This window comes from Apostichopus japonicus, chromosome 2 (assembly GCF_037975245.1).
Source record: "Apostichopus japonicus isolate 1M-3 chromosome 2, ASM3797524v1, whole genome shotgun sequence".
NCBI classification, from domain to species: domain Eukaryota; kingdom Metazoa; phylum Echinodermata; class Holothuroidea; order Aspidochirotida; family Stichopodidae; genus Apostichopus; species Apostichopus japonicus.
Window position 1 is genome coordinate 11,440,155 of NC_092562.1, and position 12,636 is coordinate 11,452,790.

Genomic DNA, 12,636 nt, shown 5'->3' on the forward strand with positions numbered 1-12,636 from the left:
ACCGGCAACTAGTGGAAATGTTTGATATGTTATTGCAAGAATTCTGTGGTACTAGTGTGACAGGGAACGTTTTGCTGCCCGACCATTTGGCTATAAAACAACAACCATCGTCAATCAACTAGAGAAATGTGTGGCTGATCTTTGAAATTCCTCTCACGTTAAGAGCCTCATTAATGCTGCCTTTTAAGAGAGATGTGAAACCTTAAGAGGATCATGCTTAAAAGGTTTTCACTCCTCAATCTGATTAGTTTGTGACATAAAGGGGGCTTAAAATCTCACAAAAACCAGCTAGAAAATGTCATGAAATTCATAGTCACCGGCGATTCAACCATTAGGAGGTTGTTGTTACACATCTGGCCTTGCACTGGATTTATCGCAATGAAGATGGCACGGGTATTAATCATACTTAGACACGAAGATGGCAGCGGTTAGATCAGAATTCATCTGTGAAGGCTTTCATTTGACAGGGTTTGGTCCATTAAACGGGGTCAGAGTATAGAACGTTAGGCTCCAGGATCTCGATCTTGACCTAATAATACAAAGAAGTGCATTAATCATATACCGATGACGACGTATTAAATAGAACTGTATGCATACTCTGATGGGGGTCAGACAGTGAGAATATTCAGTGGAAGCTGGGGTGGTGGAAGCCCACTCCCATGTAGAGAGAGGGTATTGGCAGTCATCTAGCATAAACTTAACGCTGAGATGTCAATGTGGTACTTTCTGAGGCATGTTCAGATTATAAATTCGGTCTATAAGTTAGATCAAAGTACAATGTTCTGCTAATACCCACTTTTATTTCACATGTGTGATGTGGAAAAGGGGGTAGGGAATTGAAGGCATTTATACCTCCCCTCCCCCAGGGGCCAGGGGCAGGGCATTTGAATGACAATGTTGACATCCTACTTGTTGTGGATGAGATCTTGTTCCGGTCTTTCCAGTCTGTTAATAGTGATTTTTGTCTACGGTATGCTAAATTGTGTTTTCTTTCATATGTGGGATTAAATCCTTAAAACGCTTTCAAGATTAGAATTAATTGCTGTTTACATCGTCGATACAGAAATCTACCGTCTGTGAACTGTGTGTGGAAGAGGTTTAATATCCAATCATTCACGACTTCAGAGGAGAGAGAGAGAGAGAGAGAGAGAGGATAAAATGAAAGAAACATGTACACACTGTACACACTGTACTGTACACACTGTACTGTGTGTAGAAGCACAAAGAGCAAGACACAGACCTGTTTGTGTTGTCCTTGGCATGTAAATGAATGAATTAAACTTTTCTAAATTACAATTGTCATTATTCGCATGAAGATGAAGCAAGTATTTAGTCGGTTGTCCATCCAATACAGAAGTCGTCAAGGTCATCTACGGGATATAAGGCTACCAGAGTTGCTAAGAATATGATAGTAATATTGCGAAAAAATAATTAAAGTGCATCTCTATACTTTAAAGCAGACGAGAAACCAATCAATGGTGTCTCATATGAATGTGTCTATTATATTTGTTGCCTCATCATGAATACTATACATACAAGGTATACAAAGCCAAATACATAAAGAAGCCCTGGGTGTAATTATTGAGCATGTCAACCATGGGATACGGAAACCAATCTGTTTGTAATGAAGCGGTGGAGTGGAAATTGGAGTACGGAAATTCAGACAAATTGATTCAGTTTTTTTTTTCCTTTGCTTAGAATCCATACTTTAAAGTAAGTGTTATCCATACATGTGCATAATTAAAACGAAGAAGAAGAAAACGGGGGTAAAAAGGAAGGAAATATTGTCTAACCTGTCCTCAATTGTAGTATTTGTGGGAATAAACATATTTGGTTATCTTTTAAGGTATGATGATGATGGCTGCAGCTAGCTTAATACTTAATTCTCTAACTTTTCTGTGTCAGTTCTGTTCTGTGTCATAGAAATATATGTTAATTTATCAGTTGGTGAACAATCGAGTTAAAATTAGAAAATGACAATCAACATCCAGGGCTGTGCATTATCTTATAGAAGGTACTCTTAAGATTAACTCTGAGGTCTGTATCCTTGGCAATGATCTTTAAACCATTGGGAGCAATATATACATAATTGGTTTTCCAAATGATACACATTTCTGGCACCGTAGAAAATTAAAAGTGAATAGGTAGTACATATATATTATGATCTACTCCCACGGTGTTCTGCTTGAAATATATTTTTGAAAGTCGGCTGCAAGTTCATAAACCGCACGTCAATCAGAAAACAAATAGAGTAGATATTATCGTCATGTTTTCCAGAAGACTCCCTGAAAAAATTGAAACGAAGATGAACAACGGAAGAGAGATAGATAGTGTAGCTTTTGTTTCGGGTCTAACCTCGATAGGTTGCACATGTAGGCACAATGATTGTGTTTGTTTTTAAGTCAGCCAATTGTGTTTAATATTACATTAAAACTCTGAATGTTGGGTCAAGTATTATCTCCATACTTTTACATATGGACTTCAGATGTTTAGCATTGTGTCTATAGTAAATAAATAAAGAATAACACACCAGAAAACATCCACTTCACGACCGGTTTCGTCCTTTTTTGGTCCTTTTTTGGGATCAGGCGAAGGTAGGAATCGAACCCCCGAATCTTGTGTCACAAACCGAAGTCTGTACCACTCGACCACAGTGATTCTACTGGTGTGACAAATATATATATATATATATATATATATATAAATATATATATATAGATAGATGAATGTATTGTGTTATATTTTATGGCTCTAGTGGGTCCAACATGCCTTGCATAGCTCTTAAAGACATGATATGTTTTATCTCTAAAAGACTAGGAGGTTGGGTGATCAATGGTAATTGCATTTGAAGAACAGCTGTCCATATGTCTCCAGGCATCCATCCTTGGTGGAGGTGATAAAAGTGTCTGCTTCTTACAAATTCATCACCTGGAAAAGCCGGCAAGTGCTGTTTTGTGACAAGTTCTTATAGGGTTTAAAAGCTTTATGTTATCTTTACTTCTCTTTTACCTTTTGCTTTGCTTGCGAGACTGTCAGGTACATTTTCGGCTGTTTGAATTAGCATGCATGATCACATCCCTGTGGTTGGTTTGCCCGATTAGAGCGGAAATCTGCTAGTAGTAGAATATTCAGCATTAAAGAGTTTTTATCTTCGACTATATATTACGTACAGTTATTTTGTACTGTGTTTGGTCTCTCTCTCCCTCTCTCTCCTCTCACGCTCTCTCAATATGTAAAACTGATTAAGTTTGTAACGAAATGGGTTCTAGCGGTTCGAAGAAGTATATTGAATAAACGCTTTTAACATTTCCCTTGACTGCCAACCCTTAGGTATTCTGTTAACTGACCTGATCAGGTTTCTGTTTCATTGAGCAACAACATACTTTTTTATTTTTGGTGTTAACCTTATTGTACCATTGCTTAAGTTTTTTTTTTTTTTTTTTTTGGAGTTGTCTTTTTAGTTGTGAATTTTTGAATGTTTTTGCACCACAGCCACTTAGTTAAACTAATGTTCTGTGAGCATTAACGTCTTGAAGTATTTGCTCTAGTTACCTGGGAAGGTTCAATCAGCTGGTGGGCTTTAACCTAATCACTTGATAACAATAACATCTCCATTGCAACTTTGCATAAATTATGCAAATGAGATTTCAAGCTGCTCGACTACAAAAACTTTATGTAGGCCAAACACATGTGGTCATCGTATCTTTGCTTCTTCATGCTTAAAATTATGTGACAATTATTCTAGCAAAGCGGGAAGATATGCCGTGTTATTCAGACCATAGTCTCCACGACGGGTCACACATCGGGTAGTATTCAACAGTTGCATTATTCAAGTATTATTTGAGTAGGTTAAAATGTAGGACACAATCTCATGACAGTTAACTCGATTCCAAACTTGAAAGCGAGTCAAATATATGCACACTCACATATTTGCCGATAATACAGATGTTTCTCATCTTGCTTCACTGCTAGAATGCTACATGCCCTCACAACAAATATGGATCCACCTCCCATCCCCCCCCCTCAACCCCCCGTAACTCTACAATTTGATGCAAAATAATTCTATGCGTTTAACTTATGCTAGTGCAAGTTATATTTTCCTTGATAAGGAGTTTTGTATTACAGTATTATTAACTTGTACGGTCGAGAAGCCAACTCATTTTAACTGTTGATAATAACCTTATGAGTTGGTAAAATCATGAAAACTTTTTGGGATGTATTATAAACTTGCATTTAGTTGTTTGTTTAATTATCAAGTGCAATGTTGCCTATAACTTAAATTTAACTGTATAGCATGTCTTATGTTCGATCCGTGATCAACATCGTTAATTTTGTGGATGTATAATCGATTTCCTTTCAGTGAAACAGTAGAAAATACTTATTTATAGTACAAAACCACAAAAATTGAGAACATTCAAGAATCTAGAGAAACAACAATATTTTCTACTGGATCAAATGTAGCAGGAAAAGAGCACTGTTGTTAAAAAAATTGAAATGATCCATAGTAGCACATTGTAAGTTATTACTATGTTTCTAAGTATAAAAAAAGAAAACTACATGGTATTTATAACAACAGTGATTTACCCTCTACTCGAAAGCTAGCTGTCGCTCGAGAACTTTAGTCCTATTTTAACCTTGTAAATCATTCCACAGAAAGCTGCGGAAATTACATGAAATTACTTGAAATCACTTGTCAGTGTACGTCAATGTGACTTCCAAGTCGTGGGAATCTTCCATTTAATGTCAAAAATGGCAAAACTAAATCAACTGCAATATCTCATGAATGGTCTTGAAATTATTTACAAAGACAATATACATATTTACTTTACTAACAGACCATACAGTGGAGTCAAGACCAAAACTCATAACAAAGTTCATAAATAACTAAAAGTCTATTCGATCCACAGATAATAATAAATATTTATAGATTCTTATTTTTGGTTGGCGAGAATAATACTCAAACTTTTCTCTCCTTCTTGTTAAGTCTCTTTTGCCTAGATGTTTACTTAACAGATCTCGGGAAGTAATCATACCCAAGAATATAAACTTCGAACGAAGCGAAAATTAATTGTTTGAGCCGAGCCTGCTGTTCAGAATCGGAAGTTGGATCATTGATCCCCTTACCTGATTTGTTCACCCTCTTGTACAGTAGTAGCTTAAACAGCACTCATAGTAGCAGTTGTAGTAGTAAGTAAGTAATTAAAGCTTCCAGTCGTCCGTCCTCTCAGCTGCGAGTGATATCATCATCATCATCTTGCTCCTCGTTCTTGTGTGCTTGAAGCTTCCCCAACTGCCTTACACCCTCTGAATCACTGGCTTCCAATCTTAAAACTGTCTGCCTGTCAAATATTGAAGGCTTATTTCAATATTGCCACCGTTTTGAGCGAGCAGAAATGCGCAGAGTGGCGCACGTTTATACCTCTCCAGTCGACACAGAACTCGTGCAATTAAAAAAAAAACGAAGCGACTCGTGAGCAGGTGCCTGAAAATGTGCATATCAATGTGAATACATTGTCCGCTGCTGTGTATGACCATGCATTACTTACAGTTCCTCTCATCAATCTGTTAATTTTTTTGTTAGGGACGGCATCAACTTTTTTGTGGTTGGCAGAGGTTGAGTCTGTGCGTGCTTGTGCTGTTGGTTGGTTGGAGGTGTTCTTTCTATCATCAGTGGAAGGTGACAATTCCTCAATGGGACGGTTTGATTGATTTAAAAAATTACTTGAGCTGTGAAAGAAGGAGGTTAAAGTATAGCCTCCTGGAAAGGGGTTAGGAAAAATTGAAAGGCCAGTCAAGGGACATGTCTGGTTAAGAGTTTTTCTTTTAAAGATTAAAGTGTGCCTTAAACCATCACAAGGAAAAACCAAAAAAATGAAATGAGGCAGGAGAAAAGCACCTTCAAGACCTTTGTGTGAAAGAAGTTTATTTCTTTCTTTCTTTAAAGGAAATAAATTGAAGCCAAGCTGGGGCAGTTGATTGATGTATTTATTTTGAGAAGTAGCACTTTAACTGTGTACCTTAGCTCCCATTTGGCACGATTCAAATAGATATGAAACACTTTTGATTCCTTGCCGGAGGCAAAAGGAATCTATGTGACGGGCGTGTGTGTGTGTGTGTGTATGTGACACTTGCTTTAAAACATGGTAACTCAAAAAGTTAATGCTGTGTGGATTAACTTCATACTTGGTATTTGGATCTGTCTTATTGAGTGCAAGAAGCCTATTGTTTTCTGTGAAGTTCAAATGGTCATTTGGGGTCACCAGAGGTCAAAGTCTGAAAACCTTTTAAACTTGGTAACTCCCAATTTAAAGCTACAATTAATCTGTGAATTCTCCAATTCTATGATTTTTTTGAGGGGGGGGAGAACATAATTTGGTAAAATTCAGTTGAGTTTATTTCTGTGAAAGGGCTCTTTAAGTCTTCAATGAAACATACCTGGCATCAAGGTAATGAAATCTGCTTCAGAGAACTTTCAAACTCTTGCTTTAAACTTGCAGTTAACATCCTATAAGGGTTTCTCCCTCTGAGCTTCATGGGGTCAACAGGTTACTGTATCTCAAATGGACCAAACTGGCTCAAGGGGTCAACAGGTTATATCAAATGGTGGAAAACTTGGCCATTTTATAGAAAATATTTCACAGTATATAAACAATGCCATGTAACTCTGAACAACTATAGAAAGGGGTTTGCTAGTTCAAAGTTGATCAAATGTGTCTGTATTTCACATGAGAAAGACTATTCTTTCTGGATATTGAAACATTTTAGTTTAACATTCTTTACTGTAAAATCCTTACCAGTGAATGACATGGTTGATGCCCACAAGGGAGGGCTACAAATCTTTTCTGGTTATCACAAGTTTAATTCTTGGACAAATTTTACTCACTTGTTCTACATTAGTAGAATAATTACAGTATTTTGAATTTTGAGCAAATTGTATTTTCAAGGAATCACAAAAGCTCACTGCTTTCTGGTTTCCGTTGAGGATGATTTACATAACTATATCGCCATTTGCCAAACTTGTGCTTTGAAGAGAATCTTCCAATTTACTTGTTGTAAATGAGTAGTCTCCTTTATAGAAATGTTTTTAAATTCATTTAAAAAAAAAAAAAAATTAATTCATTTATTTGTTTTATCGCCAATTGTGTACAATGGTTAACATTGTACACTTGTGTACAATTGTGTACAATGTGTAAAATTTGATATGTTTTATTTATTTACTTTATTTTTTCCTTCTTTGTCTTCTTCCAGGTCATCCTAGTATGAGTGGCCCAATAGGACCAAGAATGAATCACCCTAGAATGCTCACACAGGTAAACAAAAATGATGAAAGATGAAGCAAATTTATCTACAAAATCACTGGTTATAAACACATTTGAAAATGATGTGGGTAAGATTTCTAGATTGATCTTGACATTGCCGTCTTTCTTTGTTGGGAAGGATATTTGTAGAAAAATATTTTTCAAAAAAGAAGAAGAAGAAGAAACTGAATGGAACAAGAGCACCCATAGCTTTGGGTGACCTATCTTAAACCAAAGAAATGACAGGACAGAACTTTGTGAACCAAATCCGTTTGTCTAAATCCATTTGAAACGTTAATGAAATAGATGCAACAATGTTTGACAATTTTGCTGACAAATCAAGTCCAGGTTGGTTTCTGGAACAGACAAGTTTTTATGAATTTGTATGATGAGCGGCATTTTCCTTTTTGTATTGTAAGATACAGCAACCTATAGCAGAATTTTGGTCGTAACCGGTATATCTCTCGACTTCAGTAGTCGAGAAGTTTAGATAACAGTCAGCACGTGTGTGAGGATATATGGTGTACCTGTGGGGGGATTTTTCCCCGCTTGAAATGACCATCGCCTCCTTTATAGATTTCTAGCAAATAATTAGAAATGACTGTCACCAAACTCTTCAGTGGGTAGGACTACTGATATTTCGTATCTGAATATCTCTACCTCACGGCATATATCTAGACGGATAAACATCTCTGCCGTTGCGATCTGCATATCGAAACATTGATGTTTGTCTCTGCGAGTTCCTCTTTCATTTATCTTTTTTCCTTCCCCATTTCATCTCATACATGTGACATATTTGTCATGGACTATTCACATGCTTAATGTTCTATCTCCTCGTAGTGGTTAGGTCTATAATTTTAGGGTCTCCTGAAAATGCCTTTCTACGGCTGCATCGTTATCGAAATTGCTTCTTTTTTTTTGTGGTAAAATTTAGCCGCATAAATATTCTCACTCGCTCCGAACTGTCTTTTGCAGCTATTGATTTTCGTCCCGAAAAAGTCACAGTTATTACTAGCAAAAAGCTCTCAATATTATGATATTGGAAAGTCCCCCCAAAGGTATCCTGTTACAGTTATCCCAGATAAGATGCGAGCAGTTAAATTGAGACAACGGTAGCAAACTTCACTCCGAGAGGACGTGATAATGAATCAATCAGCAAATGTATTTGTGCAAAGAGTGCCGTGCGATAAAGTTACAGTAAAAAAGTTTCCAGCAGCACATCAGAGCCAGTCTCTGTTCGTGTGACGGAATATATTTCTTCCTCCAAAAGTGTGATGGAGGGGAGGTGGTGGCATCTCTGCGACTCGGGGTAAGAGGACCGAAAAACGACTGTCACGGTCACAAGTCAATGAGGTGACACATGTTACAAGTTGATTTTTTAAAAACAAAGTTAACCTTTTAGTTTGAGTTACAAGGAGTCTTTGTATTCACTCTGTCTCCCTTTAGGGAGATATGTTTCCTTTCGCTCGAGTGTTTTTGGCGGGTACGAGCGAAAGGATGCTAGTGACTTGTATGACATAGTTAAAGCTGTTGCAAACATTCGTGTTCCAATTAGCCATTCCTGCATAATACAATAGTACCTGAGAAGCTTATGTCACATTTGTAAAAAATTTATTTCCTGGCACGTGACGTGAATGGGATCTCTTCTGAAAAGCAGTCTCCATTTTCTTTTCAACACCCGACTGCCGGTCATATTAAAATACGGCAAACCTTTTGAAGATATTCAAAAAAACTTGCAATTCAGCCAAACTTATTCATCCTGTCGTTATTACGTTTGTGATGTAAATGAAATTGGTAGCTTTTGTCAACTGTTATTTATGATGTTTTTTTTGTTTCCTTCTTTTAATAAGTAGCTGCTGTTTGTAGGTTTTTTTTTTGTGTTTTGTTTTAATAGCAGCCCTTAAAAAGGGAAGAATGGAGTAGGGAGGGAGTATTTGAGAAAAGAGGATAGAGCAGTATATCATCATGAAGGAATCAAAGGGTTTAAACTGTTAGTCGTATCTATAAGGAAAGTATCGAGAATGCTGAGAGTATCATCCAACTTGTTGCTAAATAGTCAAACAAGTCTGACACCTGCTGCATAGACCCCAGCAGTTGTCCCAATTTTGATTTCTTTTGAAAGCATTAATACCGTAAAGGGGCCGAAGCGCCATTTTATCATTTTAAACATGTGCACTGTCTGAGTATTAAATGTTGTCCTCATTTCTGCCGTTTCAGAATTACCCACCAGGAATTAGAGGGCCCCCACCAAATAACTCAATGCCTGGAGGATTACCGTTGTCTTTGTGAGTGCCGTTTCATACGCTTCTTCTTCTGTACGGTGTCAAACGAATCGAGACGCTCGAATTCTCTCTAGCCTCCGTTGCGACAGTGTTAAAAGATGTGTGATCAGAGGCTAAAGGATTTCAATGCGCTTGTTGGTAGTGTTAATGTTTTTTGGATGGTGAAGGATGCGCCTTCTGTAAATGTCTCTGTAGTCACTTAAACTCTGGTTATGCTGAGACTATGTCAGAGACTACTTGAGAGAAAAGGAATAATAAATGGGTATAAAATTCTCCTTCTTTCTTCAGGTAAAACACGGATGAAAAAGTGTAAAGGAAGGGTTAGGCTACAAATTACTGATGTTTAATTCATCAAAATTTCATTAATGGTTTTATGGTTTTATGCAAAATGCAATATATATAAAGTCTTTAAGTGCTTAAATAATAGCTGTGATTTAATGCCAATTTTGAATAACAAACATATCAGTGGAAGGCTCTTTCTCCAAAATATGTGAATGGCAAAAAACTGCACTTATTTTTGAGAGTTAACTGGTTCTATCTGACCATCAAGTCAGCAAAAGAGTTTTCAGATATTTTCAATTTATTTTATGGGGGGGGGTCTTTAATATGTTGATGAATCACAAGTATTTGACTTGAAACATTTCCTGACAAGAGCGCTTAAACAACTTGGAAGGAATGAGGGGGACTTAATTTTAAGGGTGTGCATTCCAATATTTGTTCAAATACTTTGTGAATAGAAAGGGAAAATCTGTAGGGTGACAAGTAACTACTCTGTGTTAGCAGGTAAAGGTGTTGGGCCACTTGTATCTTAAGTTTGAAATCTTATTAGCAGAACTGAAGACCCAACCCACACACTAGATTTTAAAAGCATCGTAAAACCTTAGCTAAGAGCAGTTTAGAGCTTTTGCTTAACAGGAGTCACTTCCACGCAAGGTGTGTTGTGACCATGGCACAGATATAATTTTTAGTTCTGAAAGGAAACCGACTAAATAATCGTACAGTCGTTTGTTGTTTAATACGTCCACATTTCATTCAAGTGTCAGGTCTTAATCTGTTTTATTCTTTGCTGGTTCTTTAATATCTTCTTATAGACCCGGTAATCGTCCATGGCAACCGAACACGTCAACAGTAAGTATACATGGAAACAGTTTAAGCAATTAAAAACCTCTCCCTGGAGGGGAGTGCATTGTAATCTTCACTGCTCCTGCTTCTTGATATCTCTCAGAACATTTTTTTCTCTCTTTTTTCTGGCTGATAATGTTCGTCCCTAAATTCCCGCATATTAGAGACAAGAGTATTGTGTGGATGTATAATCTACTACTAATACACTAAATGCATGAAGAGACTAATACCAACGAGGATATATGTCAACCGAATAGACACCCCGTCGTCGTGTTCGCACCTCCAGCAGTTTCTCTACATGTGATCTCCTCATAATGCAAAACAATATCCTTTTTGTTGGATGATTAGTTCATCTCTGACATAATTTGAAGACGAGGCAAGGAGTTTACCAATCTACCCACTCCAGTATGAGGAATGGCTTTGAGGGCATTATTAACAGATCACAATGTTTGAAATCTTTGATCCCCCCCATGTGATTGTTGAATGGTGTAAGAGTGGGCTTTTATATCTCACTATAAATACATTAAATGGATTTAATTGAACTGACAAGACCACAACTGTGGTTGCATTCAGACAACAGGATGCGATTGTTAGGTTGAAGGCATCTTGAAGGCATACTCTCGAAATGTGTGAGAGGCATTGTGAAGGCATACTCTCGAAATATGTGAGAGGCATTGTGAAGGCATACTCTCGAAATGTGTGAGAGGCATTGTGAAGGCATACTCTCGAAAGGTGAGAGGCATTGTGACGGCATGGTTCAGCTGTTGTAGTGACCTCCACATTATCATGAATTAAGAGGCTTGGATCACAAACTGAACAGGGGTCAGACTGTCCGACCTCTTCAAACTTGCTGCTATGTATCTTTTGAAACAAAAAGTGGTAGATTGCTAGACCTTTGTACATTCTCCTGCAAGTAAACGAGATGATAAGTGGTGAACCCAGGAGCAAGAAAGAACGAAACAAAAAGAAAAGGAAGAAAAATTCATTTGTCTTTTATTTCTCTGAATATTAATAGTAAAGAGAAGCATAGATGTAATAAGTGTTTTATAACAAGATTCTCAAATTGATAGGGGTGAGTTCCTAACCTAGAACTCACTAATCTATACTTAAGAAGCTTAAAAGTCTGATGAATTTTGCAGACCATCGTTGATACATATATGTGTGAGTTCCAGTTCATTTAAATCTAAGGAATGTATGTATATATATATATATAGATATATGCAAATGCACACCATTGTCTTGCTTTGAAATCCCTCCTACCCTTACCTCCAACTGCTGCACTCACCACCCCCCTACCTCTGTATCTTCATTTACCTTGCAGATAAATTATTCACAAGCATCACCGGGTAGCTATGGTGTAAGTCCTCGACTAACTTCTTTATTCTTTTGAGTATTGCTTTTCATATTTCACTGCCACCTATACAGATTGACGGGAATGTCTGGCTTAATAACTGACGAGATAATTAGAACGACCGTTAGAGACCCACGTTAACCGCTCTGTGTCGTCCCACTGCAGGAATATCTTCTTTGCACTAACTCTTAAAAATAACGCAGTGCTTTTGCCTGGCCCTAACATCATTTGCATGAACACTATTTGTGTGTCTGGAGTAGTCACATAGTTTGAAATATAAACCATAATTTTTTTCCTTTTTCCCCCACCCTCAATTAGCCATAGTTACATGGTCTTCAGATCTCACCCACTCTGTTATTGCTGTAACGTACTAAGTGTCGACAACATGACAATGTTATTGAGACAACATCCCATTAGAAAAATCACTGTTTAATTGATATAATGGAAATGGAGATAATTGACCAAAAAACACATTCGAAGAGCTGTTGTCAAGAAGGAGGGGACTTTAGAAGTCCTGGTTAGCAAATTCTTTAAAAAAAAAAAAAAAATTTGAACGCTGACGTGACTCTAAGACACGACTGCG

The 12,636-nt window shown here is 37.2% G+C and overlaps 1 protein-coding gene across 6 annotated transcripts in view; it reads left to right on the forward strand.

Moving 5' to 3' along the window:
- LOC139977965 (single-stranded DNA-binding protein 3-like) overlaps positions 1–12,636 on the forward strand; it is a 95,536-nt gene that overhangs the window by 67,250 nt on the left and 15,650 nt on the right. For 4 of the 6 annotated variants that reach the window (XM_071987849.1, XM_071987839.1, XM_071987814.1 and 1 more), the window contains 4 exons: positions 7,249–7,310; positions 9,516–9,583; positions 10,672–10,708; positions 12,024–12,059. In XM_071987849.1, the coding sequence (XP_071843950.1) occupies positions 7,249–7,310; positions 9,516–9,583; positions 10,672–10,708; positions 12,024–12,059 (203 nt within the window). The remainder of the gene's footprint in view (positions 1–7,248; positions 7,311–9,515; positions 9,584–10,671; positions 10,709–12,023; positions 12,060–12,636) is intronic. The other 2 variants (XM_071987815.1, XM_071987828.1) reach the window with 1 other exon arrangement.